Below are 21,280 nucleotides of genomic sequence, written 5' to 3' on the forward strand. Positions count from 1 at the left end.
CTCTCTCTCTCTCTCTCTCTCTCTCTCTCTCTCTCTCTCTCTCGCTTTCTCTCTCTTGCTGTCTCTCTCTCAAGCGCAATAGGTGTAAACAGAAAACTCGGAAAAATATAAAATACAATAGGGGAACATGATATTTCTTCGACCAATTGTACCTTCAATCATTTGATCCTATAATAAAAAAATCTATTGGATATTTGTAAAAGTAAAAATCAATAGTTTGCAGTATGAGTACCAAAGATGTTTTATAACTTACAATTATAATAATAAAGGGGACTATACTTTTATGAAAAATCATTTATTGTCTTTGAGCATTTAAACGAAATAATTAATCTCAAGACGCTTTTTAATCTTCTAAAATTATTTGAGTTTTGAATTGTATCTTAAATTAATTATTCAAGATATAAGTCTTTAAAAAAATCGCACTTTTATTTCATATGTTTTATCTACTGATCGTGTTTGCTTTTATACGTGAATAAGATTTAATGTATAATTAAAAAACATAGGCAATAGGAACAAGAAATAACAGATTTCAAGCTGTCAAAAACTGTGTATATCAAATTGCACGATTTTTCATAAGATGAAATCTGATATTCGCTGTTTCTTATTGTGTTTTCAATCGTATCTTATTGTTAGTCTTAATACCTTTTTTCATGATATCCAGTTTTTAGAGGCAAATGACACACTCCGTATCCCCTGATGACGTCGCGACCGAAAAAATCCAAGCCATAAATCGACATGATGAGCTGTGGCCCTATTTAACATATTACAAATAAATAAATAAAACGAAGTAATTGAATTACAGACTCTTCACAGTTTAAAAAAAACATCAAAATTAAAACAAGTATATTAAAGGCCAGACAGAGTATACGCTGTTAACGGAGCGCGGAAATTACAAAAAATCTTACATTTAGATTTAATTCAGAGTCGAACGTTTCGGTCCTTCAATCTGGACCATCATCAGCGACAATAGAATGTTCTGCGTTTCAACAACATCACTATATCTAAGATTATTTTTGTATTGTCGCTGATGATGGTCCAGATTAAAGGACCGAAACGTTCGACTCTGAATTGAATCTAAATGTAAGATTTTTTGTAATTTCCGCGCTCCGTTAACAGCGTATGACTCTGTATAGCCTTTTATACTTGTTTTAATTTTGATGTTTTTTTTTAACATATTACATATTTCACTATTTGCAGACTAAAAATATGAAAAACGTGAAAAACACGAAAAAACTTTACGCTTTAATATTTTTTACACATGTTTTATTCTTCTTTTATGACGTGTGTGTGTGTGTGTGTGTATGTGTGCGTGGCGTGCGTGCGTGTGCGTGTGTGTGTGTGTCATAAAAAATATTTCTGAACATCACTCACATCCGTGTGGATTTGTGCTCTTGAATGTTACATCCAAAGGGAAGTTCCATACGGCGAGATTTCTAGGATCGTTGCTGCATTTACACATTTGCGTCAGCCCTTCCTCGATTCCCTGTAAAAAAAAGACATTCTATTTTAAATTCGCAATTTTACAAATTAAGTATCAATTTATTATTTGTCTCCAAAAGACGAATGAATGAGTGGAATAAAGAAAAACTTTATTCACATGACAGAATAAGAAAAATGACTGCGTTCAGTAGAGAAAGTAGATTTGCAACGTTGTACAATTCTTCAATATGATGCAATTGGTTTACATTTAGATTTAGATTCATAAGGAATCAAAAGTATAAAGAAACAATCACATTGAAAAATGTTACAACAGTTGCAAAGCTGCTTTTTCCGTTAAATGTAACCAATGCAGAATAATTATGTAAAAATCAGTTAAAATAGTTTAAAAACTTTTAAATATTTTGTTTTCTATTTAAAATTATTATGACGATGAAGACAAAGAGAAAATAGAACGTCATATATTAATTATTTCATGTTGTTACTTTTTACAATGAGTTCCAAGGAACTTTTATTACATTACCATCAGAAATGAGAAAATTGAAATATTATACATTCAAGGGAGAATGAGAATTCTTCGCCTGTGTTCATTGAAATAAAACGAAAAAAAGGAGTTTTAAAGTTTTTTTTATATAATTTGCCTGTATCATTAATTGTTATTGATACATCAGAGTGGAAAACTCGATGAGAGTATTTTTTATTAAGAAGAAATATTTTAATTAAATCGATACACATTGTCCAAAAAAATAAAGAATTATTTTTAATAAACATAAATAAAAATAAGCATACAGCCACAACGCAAGATGTCATAAGCAAAAAGTTATAAATTTCAAAAAGAAGACAAAAGTAAACGTTTCGGTCAAGTTTTGACTATCATCAGTACATAGAAATTAATCGCATTTAATATAAATTAATAATCGCTGGATGTTAATAATATAATATCATGAAGAATTACAATGTATGATCATACAATTAGAAATTAACAGTGAAACTTTAAGAATTAAGAGATGGAAAATTTAAAGTCGAAAATATAAAAATATATAAAATAATTATCGTTTTCCTTTCTTTCTAGAAAGATAACAAATTAACCAATATATGTTGTTACTTTACTTTATAATGCTTTAATGTGTTATTAAAGAAAAGTTAATCTTATATATTATTTAATTATAATTTAAGGTAAATATTTCTTTGAGATGTAAGAAGCTATTATCTATGACCTTGATCTTGACATATGTTATTAATAAGGTCATGACTCTGAATAACTTCCAACAAATTTTAGCCGTTACTTGTTTTTCGTTAAAAATTTATTAACAAAAAACAGGAGAAAGTTTGAAGAAAATGTCTCATTTTGGCCACATTGGCAAATATGAATAAAATATACGAATAATGAGAAACAATTTATTAAATTTTGCAATTAATTAATTACATTTAGTTATCATAATTTTGCAATTTTATTGAAATCGATAAATGTTACTGTTACATATCCTAAACATAAAATGAAATTATACGAAGTTTTTTCTTTTGCTGTTATAATCCAATATTGTTGAATATATGCTCTAGCTTCCTTTATGACAAAAACAACTTAATTTTATTGTTCCTTTCAACTTTCTTTTATTACTGTAGAAGCATACCGCAACGACGCTCCAGTCAGATCCGAAATGAAAGCTGTACTTGCAATAAACGTTATTGACCTCGTAGAACTCCGCATGCTCGATAGAGCCGGTAGCGGAGAGAAAAAATTGTCCTTCCACTGACATACTTATTGTCAACAAAAGAAAGCTTAGTTTTGTTTTTTAGCTTTTGGTCAATAACACTCTGATAAAACTTATCGTTTAGCCCAGATCTACAATATATTTTTAGGTCTTAAGTTATAAGAAATGGACTAATAACAATCAATTATTCTTCTCGTATTCAACTGTAATTGGTCAATTTCTTACGACTTAAAACACCTATTGTAGATCCAGACTTACAAAACACTACTAAGACTCTTATGCTTCTTAAACCTTCTGTTTATAGAATTGAACTGCAAGCTGTTACCATGGAAATGACGCATGTGTACTTAAAATCGTAACGCATCGTTGCGTGTGTTGCGAGTCGTAACGTTATAAAAATTTTAAACATTGTTATATTACTGACATATAACGTCCAGTAAAATTTTTGCTAACTAATTCAAGGATAATTTCAGGATATTCCAGATAAAAATTTTCCAAGATTTATCCATCAATTAATTGTCATCGATTCGCGCAATATTATATCTATGCTTTGTATTTAAGTTAGAATTCTATACAAATGAGTTAAAACGCTAACAAATTTAAAATAATAAAAATTAAAATTGAATTACAATCAGCTCAACTAAATTAACAAATTAAAATTAACAATAAACCTCCCAGGTCAAAAATAAATTGAACAATAATGGTTGTTAAATATATCTATAAATTTATTGTAATGATAACATTAACGTACCGTATATTAATGGGGAAGTTTATTGTTAATTTTAATTTAAAATAATATTTATTGCTTTATAAATAATACCAAAGAAATTATATTTCGTCAACATAAACGATATTTTTCTACTAAGTTTTATTTTAGACATTAAATTTTCTATTGAAAACTAATTATATTTTTAAGAAAGGATGCCATTTCATAATTATGTGCTTAATTGTGAAAATGTGACGTGTCTCGTATCTATGAAATGATCGTCCTAAAAATGGACGAAAAGTAAAGCTATGTGGGATTTTATACGTAAAAACGTATTTTTCACTTGTTTTAACAGCTGTTAAATCATGTTTCCTACTCGTAAAGGTTCACTTTATATGCTTCTTATGACCATTCATGACTATCAAGGGAGAAAAAAACAGTTTTCGTTTATTTTTACATTTTTTTCAAAATGATTTCGTTGTTTTGATTTATACAAATTGTCTTTATTTACAAATGGCACGTAACATAAATTATGTCATTTTTTATTCCTGACGTCACGATTTCAACATGACCGCAGCGACTACTTAGAAAAGGCTCCTGAGTCATCATTTATGGATTTATAAGTAGCAACTAATCTCTCGTTTAGTAGGCTGCATTCCGAAACCCATCGAAAAAGTGTTGCAAAGTTTTAGTCCTTGATTGTACCTAGGCTGCTAACTTTCAAATGATAGAAAGAAATAAACCTAATTCTGAAAGAGCTAGTTTTAGTTCATACGCATATATTCTGTTCGTGAGTGTGCCACATGATCTAAGTGTATCACGTAACTATATATTGTGTATATTATATGAAAGCAGTGATTCTCTCCGTGTTTATACATATACTCTGTGAAAGTACTTGAACTTAAATGCGGCGCTTCAAACATGATAACGAGGTTGGCAGTTTAGATATAGAAGTGTGCTGAGATTATCTTTTTTAGATCATTGTTTGACAAATATTTTAACTAGAACATCGTACAGCCAAATATTTTTAATCTCTTTGAATTTTACAATTTGTTTCGTCTTCGCATAACACGGCATCTACAAGAGAAAGCTTGAAGCGAGGGAATTAATTAAGATCAATTAAGATTTTTTATTGGCTAATAGTATATTTGGCTTTTTTTCCAAAACAGTACATTTTTCTAAAACCAGTTAACAACTAGAAAATGATGATGGCGCTTCCTAATTGATAATAAGTATTGTGTATTTATGTACATGTAGAAATGCCTCATTCTGAAACGAGTGCATTGTCCGATACGCGTGACTACGTGTTGACGTAGAATAATACTCTATCCATCAGGGTTTGTCCGTCAATGTACATCTTCTCCGCGTTGTGTAAGAGGTTAGTATTGTCAAATAGAAATGAGGCAAAAGGCAACGAATTAACTGAGATTGTCTAATATCATACATTAAAAATATATCTAAGAGAATTTTATCTTTAGATATATTTTGAGTATTTTTACGATATAGACATTTGCATTGAGCTATGATGACTAGACATCATATTGTATCTATTCACTTATCCAAGATACGTGATGTCGTATTACTCTGATCGGATTCGTCCCATTCAACATATTTCCTTTCCATATAATAATTCTTCAAATAAATATCCACTCGACGGTTAGTTTATCGTCTACCACTCGATATTTCCTTCATGCGATTCAAAGCGGAACCAGCTTTAAACCAACCGATCTGCTGTTCATTCATCGTGTGGTTCAAGCTAATGGTGTCCATTTTGCCATCCTTGTGTTTGATTTGTGCTTGGACCGGCTGAAAATGGAAGAAAAGATAAGTAAAAAATTTTTTAATTTTATACGTTAAACATTAAAAATAAAATTAAAGTTAAAATATGTAATAATATCTTCTTAATTATACATATGTATATTTTTTACAATAAATTATTTGCAGCGTCCTAAGACTTAAAACACTTAGTAATATCACTAATTAAATTAACGACCAATTTCATCGCATATAATATATAATTAAAAAATGTATTTAACGTTATAAAAATATTATTAGACACCAAGATTCAATCTTGACTACATTTATGGTTTTACTGCGTTACTTATTTAAAATATTTCCTTACATTTTTTAATTCTTTTATTTAACTTATTTTTGTGTTACAAGTAAAATATTTTTTACAAACCTTGCCAGGCGTTAGATCATTCAATCCAAGAAGACTGATCTTATCGTTAGGCTGAATTTTGTCGTAATCAGCAGGGTTGGAGAAAGTTAAAGGCAAGAGACCTTGCTTTTTCAAATTTGTCTCATGTATACGTGCGAAACTCTTTACAATGATAGCATGACCCCCAAGATGACGAGGTTCTAGGGCAGCGTGCTCCCTGGAGGAACCTTCACCATAATTCTCGTCACCTACCGCAATCCATCTTACACCCTTTTTCTTGTAATCGCGTGCTACGTCAGGCACGGCACCCCATTCATTTGTCAGTTGGTTCTTGATCTTATTCATTTCGCCATTTTCAGAATTAACAGCACTGAAAAGATTATACGACAAATGCGATTGACATAACATTATCGTGTTAATCGTTAATTATACATAATTATACATAATCGTTAATTATACATAATTTAAAAAAACATTGAGAGCGTGGACGGAGTCAAGAGAAACAAAAAAGTCTTATATTGAGATAGTCGCTGTAGTTTTCGAATTAAAAAATAAAACGTCTAAGTCAATGTGCGGTGACGCCACGCCACACGGGTTCATAGTATAGCTCATCGCGCCTAACTCAATGGATCTAAAACTATAATAATATCTATTTTCTTACGATTTTAATATGTTACTAAAGCCCTATGTCCACGGTGGTAGAACTCGACACAAATTCTCAAACCGAAAAATGTGCAACCAATCAATTTACTGTTTTTCCGTAAAAACATAGTGATTGGCTATATCCTTCGATTCAAGAAATCGGACCAAGTTGTAGCACCGTAGACACAGGACTTAAGGCCTTCTTTATTATCCCGTATCTACAATAGATGTTTTAAGCTTTAAGCCCTAAGAAATTAACTAATTACAGTCGAATTCGAGGAGAATAATCAATTATGATTCATGTCCATTTCTTATGGTTTAAGGCTTAAAACTATTGTAGATACGAAGTCACGCATATTTGAGAAAAGCAACACATCCAGCAACTACCTTGCGTGCTGTTTTCTGCACAGATTCTTAAAGCTCCTTTAATTGTCTTTATATATTAAAAAAATCTTAATTTATATAATATACTTTATAATATGCTTACCCAATAAACATGTTGTTGGAAATATTATCAAGGTGTCCTCGATACTTCAGCCACGGCCCAGCTGCGGAGATGTGATCCGTGGTGCACTTGCCTTTGACTTTAATTAAGATTGTCAAGTCCTCTAGGTCTTTGCCATTCCATTTATCGAAGGGTTCCAGTAACTGTAATCTTTGGCTTTTGGGATCTACATCGACCTTAACTTTGCTACTGTCTTTTGGTGGTGCATCATATGTTTCCAAACCAGGGTCAAAGCCACGATTGGGTAATTCATCACCTGTACAAATATATATAAATAGATTTATTTAGTAATTTATACGTGTATATGTATATATATATATATATATATATACAACTATGATGTATACATATTCATTTATTATAACATATAAAAATACTATAACGCATAAACTGGGATGTTTCGTATACTAATGATAACTAAAATATTTTAGTAATGTTAGAAATGTAGATTTTTGTGTTTAAAATAATAATGTATAATAAAATATTACAAAAAATTAACAGAAAAGTAATTAAAAAGTTACTTTTTGAGTAATTATCACTATCCTTTCAAAATCGATAATATATAAAGAATATGAGAGAATAAAAAAATTGTAATTGTGTAACTACATAGTTTTATAAAGTTATCTGTAAGAATAAATTGCTGTTAATATAACATTATTTTACTACTTTCCAGTACTACTTTCCCCAGTATTAAATTAATTAATATTAAATTTAGTTTTTATAAGAATAATTAAAAATAATCTTAATTTTTTAAATAAGAATATTAATGAAAAAAATACGTCATGATTATGTTTCAATAAAATATTATTTGTTTCATTACTAAATTAACAAAATTATTTTTAATTAGCTGCTGTTAATATATGTTATAATAATGTTTTTCCGTGCATTTTTTGTTGACAATTGTATTGTCAAGCAAAATGTTGTCAATGATAAAGTTTACAATATACGACAAATGTTATCGACTAACCATATGGACTGTCCAAGAGAAATTCCTTTCCATCCTTCCCTTTTAATCTATCTTTCACCGGATTGAAATCAAGTTTACCAGCAATGGAAAGAGCGGTAACAAGCTCGGGACTTGTTACAAACGCGTGTGTCGCTGGATTGGCATCATTCCTACCCGTGAAGTTTCGATTATACGATGTAACAATCGTATTTTTGTCTCCTTTCTTAATATCTTGGCGATTCCATTGACCAATGCAGGGTCCGCAGGCATTTGCTAATACTGTACCACCGAAATCACGAAGCGTTTGCGCCTAGAGCAAATTAAAGTACTAATATAAACAAATAACGTAAATAATTTTCTAATATTTTTGATAAGAAAATATTTTTTATATTTTTAATCTTTTATACGTTTCGCTTTCTATTATATAATATTTTCAATTTTTTATACAATAAAAATTCATTTTATTGATGAGTAACCTTTTATGAAAAACCAGTTGAAAAATTATGTGTATCGGGTCGAATTGTGCTCTATATATTTCTTGATCTATAATCGTACGTCAATATGACCTCTTATAGTATAACAAATCCCTTTTTATTTTTGTAAGAGATGCATTAAAAAACGAATCATTTTGTTTTAAAACGAATCTTTTGCTGATCTCCGCTTCATTGTCTCGCTAACACTGTCTAGAGCAAATTAATGTGTTATCATATAATCAACACATGATACAATGTAAACAATTTTGAGATAATTTTGCTAAATAAACTCATTTCATTAATACACAATCTTTTGCGTTTTCCTTTCTGTTATAAATTTTTTTTATCAAAAAAGGTTACATATAGATGTAGACGCTGGGACCATAAAAATATCATTAAGATTATTTTTTTTATAACAATGCAAATATAATTTTGACACAATGTTTTTTGTAGGTCTTGTCAATACGAATCGCGAATTAGTCCTATGTAATTTCTGTCATTTTGCCATATCTGTTATCATTTCTGAGATATTTCTTTTGTCTAGATCTGTGCATACATAGATAACTTTTTTTTTTTTATCAAAAAGTGCATAATGTAAGACCTTTTACCATAAAAAATATATATTATATTGTACAATATTTTCAATTTCTTTTTTACAAAATAAATTATATTATATTAATAGATAATTATATATATAGATAATTTTCTGCAAAAGCAAATTTAAGAAGTTTTAACTATTGAAATAATCATGCCATAAAGTTACATAACGAAAATTCGAACTATATGATTTTTTTAAATTACATAATTTAAAAAGTCACATGATAAATTTTTTTCTTCTGTTATTCAATCCCTTAAAATCGTTATCTATAAAATTATTTGATGGATGACATTATTTCTAATATCATGTGATTTTTCAAATTATGTATTGATTTAGAACACTCCATTACTTGTGATTTACTTGTCTTAATTACGTGATTTCGTTATGTAACTTTGTGATGTAATTTTTTTTGGTAGGGATTAAAACATTGCATTACTTATAAACATTATATTTAGGAAAAGCATGCCCAATAATTATGAAAGTACTATTTCTTATAAAAATATTCATCAAAAGAAATACAATTATGGAAAAAAAAAAATGGTAAATATTTGATATAATGTCCCTCCTGATTCGTTTTTTTGTAATTTTGTAAATTTGAGTATTTTTCATGCATAGAATACATCAATACATTTCGAGAAAAAAAAAACGTCATAAATTTAAAGTCTATATATATAATTATGCAAATTGAAATAACAGAGAACTTACAATGCCGTCGCGCTCGATTGTTGCGCGAATTTGTTCGGATCCGGGAGTGACGTTGAATGCAGATTTTGCTGTTAAGCCATGTTTCAGAGCTTGCTTAGCAATGTTTGCGCATCGACCCATGTCCTCATAAGAGCTGTTGGTACAGGAACCGATCAGACCGACTTTAATCTCATTTGGCCAACTGTTCTTCTTAGCGACTTCGCCTATAGCGATTAGAAATAATAGATAAAGATAAAAGAAATAAAACTGTCTGTATTTTTTGATTTTCCCGTATAATTTAATTACCCAATTTAGAGATCGGGTGAGCCAAGTCCGGCGTGAAAGGTCCATTCACGTGCGGCTCCAGAGTCGACAGATCCAACTCAATAATCTGATCATATTTGGCATTAGAGTCGGCCGTTAACAAACTCTTATGTTGATCAGCAGCTCCAGCAATCTCTGAGCGTCCGGTTGCCTTCAGATAATCTTGCATCCTATAGTTGTAAGGGAAGATTGAAGTGGTAGCACCGATTTCAGCACCCATATTACAAATGGTAGCCATTCCAGTGCAGCTAATACTATCAACACCTGGTCCAAAGTATTCTACAATGGCACCGGTACCACCTTTGACGGTAAGAATACCAGCTACTTTTAGAATGACATCCTTGGGACTGGTCCAACCTTTGAGTTCGCCCGTGAGTTTTACTCCAATGACCTTGGGACACTTGAGCTCCCACGGGATGTTTGCCATAACGTCGACAGCATCGGCACCGCCAACACCGATACATAAACAACCTAAACCGCCTCCGTTCGGCGTGTGTGAATCGGTACCGATCATCAATAGACCAGGGAAGGCATAATTTTCAAGGATAATCTGATGAATGATGCCGGAGCCAGGATTCCAAAAGCCAACGCCATATTTAGCGCCTGCAGTCTTCAGGAAGTTATAGACTTCTTTGTTGATGTCTTTAGCTCGTTGCAGATCTTCATCACCACCGATCTGAGCCTCGATTAAGTGATCGCAGTGAATGGTGGAGGGTACTGCGACTTTTGGTAGACCTAAAAGAAAAAATTCCCTATTTATTATCGCAATCAAAAAGGCTGTAACTTATAATAATAATTTTATTATAAAATGTAAGAAATGTTTTACACAAAGGTAATAATAGAGAATATTACTTACAAAAATAAAGCATATAATAATACTAAAATTAAATTACAAATATAATGAATATTGGTATAAATAATAATAAAAATGACAATATACGTAATACGTATATATATGTACCACAGAATGTCTCCTTCATGATCAATAATATCAAAAAAAGAGAAATTAAGATTAATCAAATTAGGTAGAAAATTTCTGTAAAGATTTTTCAAAACAGAATATAAACTTGATATTGGAATGACAAGATTGGGAGACAATTTTACCGGAACTAATGAATTGCAACATTGCCATTTGAGCAGTCGCGTCCTGCATGGCGACACGATCCGGTCGCAATCGAAGGTAGCTGGTACCACGAACGATATCTTGCTTGTCAGGATCATCCAGATGAGAATATAGAACTTTTTCAGACAGAGTTAACGGCCGATTCAGCCTGAAAAGATATCGTTTTAAAAGCAAGTAAAAACAGTGGATTATATTAATTATCACCTTTAAACAACTTGCACCGAATTGGATATTAAAAATTTGTAATAAGATATAATAAATCAAGACTACATTATTTACGATTATAAATAAAATTTAAACTAAAATAAAAATAAATAATAAGAAAAATCCTACTGTTAGTCACAAATCTTTATAAATTGGCGAATACGTTTTTTCAACATTATAAACTACACAATTCAGTTTGTTGGGTCAAAAATACAATCATAATCTGAAGATGGAAATAACATCACAAAATACATTATTAACTTAATAATATTAAAGCATTTCAAAACACTGTAAAGAACTTACAATAAATTTGCATATTATCATAAATATCATGAAGTCTCAAGATCTACTTTGACTAAAAGTAGGATTTTTCTTATATTTGTATTTGAAGAAAAAACCAATTCAATTATAATTATTTAACATAGTGTGAAGTAATAATAAGCATATTAAGAAACGTTTTAAATAATAATTGTACATTCATAATCCTAAGTTCAATTACTTGGAGATCATCTCAATTATTACATCGGTTTAATCGTATAATAAAATAAAATCATATAATAAAATAATATAAAATACAAAACATTTAAAAAAATTAAAGAGGGCCTTCTTTTTTACCTTTTCTTGACTATTTTAAGATTTTCTTCTAGTTTGTCATAGGGCAGATAGCTGGTTGAGTCAAATTTGGACATTGCCACCTTTGTAGCGGCAAAACTTAATGGACTTGCACTGAAGCATCGTTGTTGAACATCCGCCGCTAAAGCGGATAGTTTCTGCAAAGTAATTGAATAATTCTATTGACTTTTTAATTATCCGAAAAAACGTATGAGTACATAGATAAAAAAAAATGGCATTGATCAATACATGTCAGCCAATTTGTCATATGCTATGCAATACAGTTTATTTCTGTATGCAATTTCAATTACGCAAGACCTGACATACGTGACATGCTGATTGTACTTGCGATAATTCGGTGAATATGTCATCATAAATGCATTAATATAAAATCTATACCTGATGACATTCCTCGGTAATTCATTGATAATAAAAATTGTAAACAAGCGTAAAATTCGCGCAAGTGCAACTGGATGTATTCGTTAATATCCACATTATTGATATATATGCATATATTTTTACGTTCTTATATAATATATACCTATCCAGTATTTAAATTCAAGTTTAAATTTCGCGTTCTTATCGATCAAACATTTGCGTTATGATAAGATAACATCTTCGAAAAATGAATGAGTACTGTACACATACAATTTTTTTTTTTGGCATTACGTAACGTTCTATGTTTTTACCCCATGACATTCTTCATCTTTTCATCCGTTTCGATCAATACACATTCTATTTACGACTCATTTTTCTAAGTTTCATTTTTGTGATACGTCCAATCCGATTGCTCTATCCTTCCTCTTCTCCTTCTAAAATTAATCGATCCCCCTTCGTTCCAGAAAATCGGAGCAGAGGGATACGGCAGGTTTAGCAAGCACCTCACACATCGAAACATGTTCATTCACAGCACAGTTCGAAAGAAAATTGCGCTTGTAACATACGTTAACTACGTAGAATATTAGAGGTCAATTGGTTGACCTTGATCCGATGGGGAGGAAGGAAAGAGACACGGAGAATCCATAAGAGCCACACCACAGACTTCCGATTCCATTTTCTTGTTCTTTTTACCTGTGCTCGAAAAACTCGCGTGCAGTACGACATAGCGAATTAAATTAGCGCCCAGCTGCAGTTAATTTAAGAGCTACAGACGTGCGTTTTAGAAGACGCGATGTTTCTCGCTCGGTTTCGTTCTCGTACTTTGTAGCAACCAGTAGCAACTCTGGCAACTCTCAGCTGACGGCTTCTATCCCTGTTTCACCGTCTTTTCTGAAAGTAAACCGCATCAACCGCATATATCGGTGCGTATAAGCCCACAAACCCCGCAAATCATAGTCGAATGTGAGAAGAATACTCGATTGTGATTGGTCAATTCTTTAAGGCTTAAAGCTTACTGCACATGTTACTCCGAATCTACAATAGGTGTTTTAAGGTGATACTGGACCCGCCTGTTTTATCATTGCTTACTTAGTTAAAGACTCGTTTCTCTTAATTGCATTTACGGATGGAAAAATCCTTCTGCATAATTAAAGTATCGACAACAATGAATTGCGCTAGCTACATTTCAATACGAAAAACGGAAAAAAAATTTACAGTTTCGTTATCAAAAATCACAGAAGCCGATAACGAAACTGTATGTTTTTAATTTTTTTCCGTTTTTCGTATTGAAATGTAGCTAGCGCAATTCATTGTTGTCGATACTTTAATTATACAGAAGGATTTTTCCATCCGTAAATGCAATTAAGAGAAACGAGTCTTTAACTAAGTAATGATAAAACAGACACTCCAGCATCCCCTTAAGCCGTAAGAAATTAACTAATTACAGTCGAAATTCGAGGAGAATAATCGATTATAATTCGTCAATTTCTTACGGCTTTATTTTTTTCCTTTTTTCTTCTCGAGAGAAAAGGAAGAAAGATGAACTGGTGCAAAAGTTCAGTTAAAAAGAACAGACCTCTTATTTTGAAGCGCCCTATGTTCACAAAATGTGGATCTGGAACTACGTAGCCAATATCCATGATTCCGTCGGTAATGTCTATGATTTTTTGGTTCAATTCTCTGTTATGTTTACGATTTTTGGGTAAAAAAACTCAGGACGGATCGGCGACGGTAGACACACCAGTAGACACAAGACAAGTTGCCATCTTATCACTGTGAAAACACCCCTGTCGCCCCCGTTTTGAATTCGCGCACCGTTTTTCACGCGTTGCGGTATTTAGTAGATAATTCGGGAGAAAAATAAAGCAGATTTCCTTTGCCTTAATTCACAATTTTTGACGTAGACGGAACAAGACACTGAAAAAGGTAAAATTTCTCTATTTATAAAATTAGCGGGTACAGAATTTGTAAATAAGCATCCACGCTTTTTACAAATTAAGAATACTTCACCAATTTGCAAAACAGATTTTTACAATTTTTACTATTTTATTTTCATTTGCGGCCGGACTATATGAAAGATCTTTAAACTATTGTAATGGAGCTATCAGTTATACATATCAACATAGCGACATATTTTGTTGAAAAAAGAATTTTTGGCATTAATATCCAAGAATCACTTTTTAATTCTGTGTGCAATTCTTTTATTTCTTTTATTGTTTTTACATTCAATTAACCGTCTAAAGTATAATTATGTTTAACATTTTTCGATATAATATGACTCGATCGGAATCGGAACGTTTATAATTTTATAACTTATATATTTATTGTTGTCATTTTTTCCCTTTTATTTATAAACGTTAAATCTAATGTTTTTGGCTCGTAGCTCAACATACTTTTATTTAAACAACAAAGTTAATCTTTTATATCTTAAAAAGAAGTTCATAACGTTCTATAAACCAAAAATGCACAAATTATTTGCAGTTAAGATAATTTAGAACCTGGTGGCGAACTCTTTACATGAAAACATATATTATTTGTTTCAACATTTTATACTTACATAAATACCTTTAATATTTGAGTATCTGAGCACCCGAGTGTCCGAGTAGTTATAATTAGAGACTAATTAAGCAACAAATGCTCGAATATTTTGATAATTACCATGAGACACTCAAATACTAAAGTTCATATATGCTACATAAAATTTAAATGTACTTATTACTCATATATATTTGCATACTTGAGTATAGCTGGTCGGAGGTGAAAAGACTTTTGGCAAATGCACGTGCAATTGCACCAGATTTGGGCGTGTCTGGTCCTGGAACGACCAATCAGACGATTAAAATCGTCGTGCATCAGTAGTGTGATGTAATTCTGGAGAAAGCGAAACGCGTCCGTGGACGTATGCTCCACAAAAAGAACAGGCTTTTTGTCTGTCTCACGTAATCCATCAATTATGTAGATTATTTTTTTAAATAATCTCTCTGTGTGTCACGTATCTTCTGAAACGCATAATCGCGCTAAGCATAATCCCGAGTTGCAAAGGTTTTGCCGGGCTGCTATATAATGACGTTGTACGACAAGCATCCTCTTGATGTGATATAATCTACAGCGTGCCTCGCTGATTCGTAATCTACGCAATGCGATAAGTGTCTGTATTGTGCTGAGCGTCTGATTATGCCAATACGGCAGAAATACCCACTTAGTTATGAAAATGATAGATCAGATTAATTATTATAATCTCTGTCAAACTTATTATGAGAGTTTGTAAATTAAACCAGAATATTTTCAGATGTCTATTCTAGATAATTAAATTACGATTGTATTATAAATAAAAATAAGTACCTAAAAGCTTATTTTTGCTACTCTTCTTATCTTATTCTATTTTTTGACAATTTTTCTTTGATTTCTTATCTTGTTCTTAAATAATCAATGCAACTTTGAAGAAAAAAATTAGAAGCACAAGATATATGATAGCTTATTTGACAGAACGAAAATTGTTCCGTGTAACGGTTCTCGCTTGAAGGCCAATGAAATTTACAAAATTGTCGTCTGCAATTATAATACTTTTACAGCAATGCGGAAAAAAGTCAGATGTGACTATAGGATTTCTCTACTGATGATTTCCGGATGATAAAAGTCGAGGTTGAAGAAATTCATCGTCGCTAGGAAGTCCATGAGTTTTTTTTTTTATAAATATAATAGTGCTGTTTTGTTTCTTATTATAAAACACACGTAACATTGTTAACTAATGATTTCTCGTAACGATTATTTCATAGGATATATTGAGTATTTTATTGAATAAAATAAATTAAGTAAAAATATTTTAATAATAATAAAGAATGGAAGAATTTGAAAGATTAGAGCTTGTGCCAAAAAGATTTATGGTTATTCTTATTTATTCACTACTACTATATTCAAATCGTGACGTCAGAAGCAAAAAGATATAATAAAAATTCTTTATGTAATAAAAATTCTTGCAAATTTTTACAAATTCTTGCAAAGAATAAATCTATACGAGTTGTGTTCTGTTATAGCTATTGTCGAAAATTGTCTTTCTAATTACGAGATTTGGTAGCGCTGTGTATGTATACCTAATGTCTAAATTCTAACAGCATAATCGTAAGGCTCATAACATGTGTTCTTGTAAGAGTTATAAGAACTTTTAAGTGCTTACAATATCTTTACAGACAGTTTCTTACGTTTTTACTAGTCATACAATTTACGAGAAATCGTAGATATTTATGAATAATCTTACGATATGTACGTGTAAAATTAGAATACTAGTCATAAATTCTTACAAGACTTATAAGTCATAAATTTTAATGGAACACAACTACAGTATACCAAAATTATTTTCTTTTTATTTTGATAAAAAATTGTTTTGTTTTGGTGAGAAAAATAATTATAATAAATCATATTTATTTCTATATATTATTATAATTTGATAAAAAATTAATAAATTAATAATATAATTGAATTATAGACTCTTATATGTTATAATTTGATAGTTTTTAGCTGTAAACATCATTTCGTTTTTGATTAGGTATAATTAATTTCCAGATAAATACTTTTTATTAATTAAAACAAAATAAAAAGAAAGTTTTTAATATATTTTATACAAATTGATTCTATATTGATTGCAAGTATTGTTTTGTTGAAATACATTTCTATATATTAATACATTTTTATGTAAACATTTTATTGTATATTTTTTTGTTTCTGAAATATTACAATCTGAAATAGCAGTGGTGAGTGAATAGAAGTATTATGAGAGACAATGCAATGTTTTTTGTACTTTCTATTAATCTATTATATCGCGTTACCTTCGGACAACTAATTAAATTAAATATAACCATGTTTTGAAACATTACATTTTACACATTCTTTTCTTTTGCTGCAAAAGGAATGTGCCGTTATACTGTGTATACCGGTGTATGTGTTTTGTGCCATTTATGTACAAAGAGCTTCAACAATTCTCTTGGAATTTTAGAGAAAATTCAATGCGGAGCGTATAGAAAAGAAGGAATATAGTATAAACCGTTGTCGATTAAAAGTCGCGTTTTCACAACAGGTTGCTTCCCAATGAGGCGATTCTTCCAACGAAGGAATCGAAGATCTGTTCTTGCAGGTGTAACGTCTGCCGACAGTTGTAAATCGATCGATATCTCTCGATAGCAATCACTCGTCGCGGCACTAAAACCACGCTCGCAGTTGTAACTGCAGGTTTCGTCTAATTGTAAGCGCAATATAACCACTTACGTAAACGAAAAGCAAAGATATATATTATCACTATGAAATACAGTCTTCGTTTGGTCGTTCTTGTCCTCTCATATAAGAGTAATTATTATTTATACATAAATTTAATAACATATGCGCTTTTTTACTCTTTAGTTTAATTTTAGTGTCTTTTTTTAATTGTGTGCAGGGTACAAAAATAAATACACCTCTGAAATAGAAGTAAATTTTATCTCCTCTTTTATATTCTATTAAACAAAAGTAAAGAGTTTAATAAGAATATATATAATTAAATCTAAAGGATATAAATTCTTTTATGTTGGTCATAATCGTTTCTTGCTCTGCCAATTATGGATATGTTCATGTGTTATCCGCTTCAGGAATATATCTTATTCATTCTTTGCAGTGTGTAGGCGTGCGCCTGATGCTTTTTAATTACAGTTATTTAAATCTTGATTTTGTACATTTATTTTATTCTTAATTATCTCTTTTCTAAAGAATTTTGATATCTATATTCAGAAACCTATAAGCGCGTTTATATCGCCTATACGTGGTAAATTTTCTCACGAATTGTATGATTCAGTTGCTCTGATTCAACGTTTTGGATTTAGTAATGATGAAGAAAATATCGAAAAAAGAATTCACAGATGTGCTCGCGTGTGTTCGATAAAAGGGCAACAGATTACTAATAAAAAAACTAATTCAATAAGCATTTTCCTGTCGTTATAATGTTCTTATAAAATTTTATTATGAGATTTCTTTAAAAAGTTCTAGCTGCGCATGGTACAAATTGTTCAAATTAAATAAAAGTTGTAAAGTCACTGTATTAAATATAATATGATTTTTGTGTAAAAAAAATTTTTTTTCGAATATTGTCAGATTGCGTTTATTTTTATAGTTTAACGTTCGTTTTATTGCAAGTAATTCTGAATTTTTCGTTACACGACGTGGCACATAACGTCAGATTTGACAAAATGCAACTTCTTCTGAATATTTCCGACCTTAGACAGGGGCATATATTTCCTATGTTCTGATGGAACCGCGCAACTCGTATTTTGTAAAAGGCTTTCGCACACCTATTAGAACGCAAATGTCTCCTTTTCAAGTAATCGTTGCCTTTTTTATGAGAGTCTCGTAATTTTCCGAGAGAGGTTCTTTCCTTCATCACGCGCGAATTGATTCACGCAATATGCTGTAAACAATCGTACCAGATTTGCAGTGTCCGAATTAAACTATGGGAAAGAAAAATACTACAATACTTATTATTGCTTCATTGTTTCCCATGCGTAGTGAGATAAGTTCAGAGCTCTTTACGCTCACAAAACAGCAACCGTATGTCGCAGATCAATCTGTAATATACTGTAAAAGACATTTTATATTCGTGTTAAAACCCCGTCTTTATTAAAATTTTTGTATTAAATTTTTAACTTATCCCAGTGTTAATTTAACTTAAGATAATTGTGTTGTTTAAATATTTTTTGTTAAATGGAATATTTAACATTACAATAACACAACTTATGATTAAATAACATAGAAATAATGAAGTTCTAGGACATATGTAAATTCTAGAATAAATAAATAAAAGATAACTATACGTATTAAATTAACATAATATAGATGTTAACTTTACTAATGAAAAATGCTTCTACAATTTAGTTTTAAATTGAGTCAAAGTATTACGTTTCTTGTGTTAATTTTTACATAAATGTTTATGTTACTATCTAACATATTCATCTTGTTTAAATTAACACAAAAATTTGGACAAACTACGTTTGAAATACATAAAATGTAAAGATTTTCAACTATGTACGTTGTAAATAGACAAATAATAATTGAAAGAGAACAATCATTGTGAAAATTAAATTCTTAGTAAATTTTAGATAAAAATTCCAATTAATTTTTTTTACGATCGATTGCTGCCAATCAAAATTTGTGTGTATCATTATTTTTTAATTATAATTTATCAGACTTACCGCAATAATACAAACAGCAAGAACAATTTTGGCACTATATTTTGTAAATTTGACAATATATTTCAATAATCTATTGTCAAATTTATAAAAATCTCTTCCTTGGCAATGGTTAAAAATAGACATTAAGTCGATCCACTCGATAATTCGCGATGAACAAAATAGTCATAGGTTCTTGTAACAATCGTATGAAACGCCGAGATAGTTACGTATGCTCTTTGGATTATGTAAACCTTTTAATTGATAATATGTTGTAAATCATTTAGACTTTACCATTAAGTTTTTACTTAATTTTAAATTATATGAAAAATAAAACGTCTCGTCCTTCACTTGTCCTGAAGATTTATCTACAAAAAAATTTTCCATTTCCCGTTTTGCATAAAAATTATTAATATTATGACTTTTCTGCCTGATTTTTACTTAGTAAGAATGTCTGTACATAAATAATTTTTATGTGCGATTAAAAACAAAAAATTTTTAGCAAGTAAAATTTCAGAAATACTAATAAGCAATATGAGCAATATTACTAAAAATAATGTTGTTTTTGTCATGTATTTCAAGTACCTATAGACTTTTATAGATATAATAATCCTTTTATTACTAAAGTAAAAGATTTAAAGTATTCTAAATCTCTCTCTTTTATTAGACAAGTCAAGGCAAATTCTTGGAATCGAAGACATAAAGTGTGGAAAATGTGATCAACAACGCAGATAATAATGAAAGTATTAAAGCAAAAGTGCATGACAGGATCTCTCGAACGGTGTCTCGTTGTTCCTTTCTTTAAATTAAAATAATTTATTATCTTTATCATAATAGTAACCGCTTCATTTACTCTGATAAAAATAACGCAGAAACGGCTACACACTCGGCATGTCGACACGCTTATTATTGATTCACACATATTCAGAGGTTCTTTCGATCCCCGAATCCCAGCTTGTTCATCAACTTGTAGATCTAGACTTCAGATGGTACAATTTCAAAATCAAACTCGATTTCCTTTATTATAAGTTTCTCATAATCAAATCACGACATTGTCTATAACTATATAACATAATTTATTCAACTATGGATATTAATTCTACATATGAAACTTGTATTATATAATACATATACATGTACATAGTTGTCATTACTGTATATTTTCTTTTACTATCTTTCTACTTTAACGTAAGAATAAATCGTAGGAAAATTTGCCTTATAGCCTTTGAACGTTAAAAAAATCCTTTATTGGCAGGACTTTTTTTTAAATATTATGAGAGCTTGTGTATAAAAATAGAAGTTTATCAAAGTTTAGCTTAATTCAGTGATGCAACTATCTAGATTTAAAATGGACTCATCGATTAGTATATGTTAGTGCTAATACAGCAGTGCGGATTCCATGCCATTGGACGACTCTCATGTTGCATCGAGAGAATGGAGTTGGATTACGCACGGTAGCAGTTTGAACCGAACGACCGCCGCGTGTGTTTCTAATAATCGCAGGTGCGATTCTCCGGCTACGATCATCCAATACTCGATCTATTGAAACGTTACGCTGTTGAGATTGTATGTCTGTGATATTGAAGATTAA

At 30.4% G+C, this 21,280-nt stretch overlaps 2 protein-coding genes across 2 annotated transcripts in view; both read right to left on the bottom strand.

Moving 5' to 3' along the window:
* The window catches only part of LOC108779313 (B9 domain-containing protein 1), a 4,927-nt gene extending 1,262 nt beyond the window's left edge, over positions 1-3,665 (bottom strand). Inside the window, exons 1-3 of the mRNA XM_018546704.1 lie at positions 3,069-3,665; positions 1,372-1,483; positions 643-751 (exon numbers count right to left, since the gene is read on the bottom strand). Of these exons, the coding sequence (XP_018402206.1) occupies positions 643-751; positions 1,372-1,483; positions 3,069-3,194 (347 nt within the window). The 5' untranslated portion in view covers positions 3,195-3,665. The remainder of the gene's footprint in view (positions 1-642; positions 752-1,371; positions 1,484-3,068) is intronic.
* A 1,442-nt stretch (positions 3,666-5,107) lies between these two features.
* LOC108779331 (aconitate hydratase, mitochondrial) lies at positions 5,108-13,376 on the bottom strand. The gene is made up of 9 exons (XM_018546725.1): positions 13,199-13,376; positions 12,131-12,285; positions 11,293-11,459; positions 10,171-10,923; positions 9,886-10,088; positions 8,131-8,419; positions 7,146-7,419; positions 6,038-6,386; positions 5,108-5,661 (listed from the first exon to the last, which is right to left on the bottom strand). The coding sequence occupies exons 1-9, from the start codon at positions 13,229-13,231 to the stop codon at positions 5,518-5,520; spliced, it is 2,367 nt and encodes a 788-aa protein (XP_018402227.1). The 5' UTR covers positions 13,232-13,376; the 3' UTR covers positions 5,108-5,517.
* Between the last annotated feature and the right edge of the window lie 7,904 nt (positions 13,377-21,280).

This window comes from Cyphomyrmex costatus, unplaced genomic scaffold (assembly GCF_001594065.2).
Source record: "Cyphomyrmex costatus isolate MS0001 unplaced genomic scaffold, Ccosl1.0 scaffold58, whole genome shotgun sequence".
Lineage (NCBI taxonomy): Eukaryota > Metazoa > Arthropoda > Insecta > Hymenoptera > Formicidae > Cyphomyrmex > Cyphomyrmex costatus.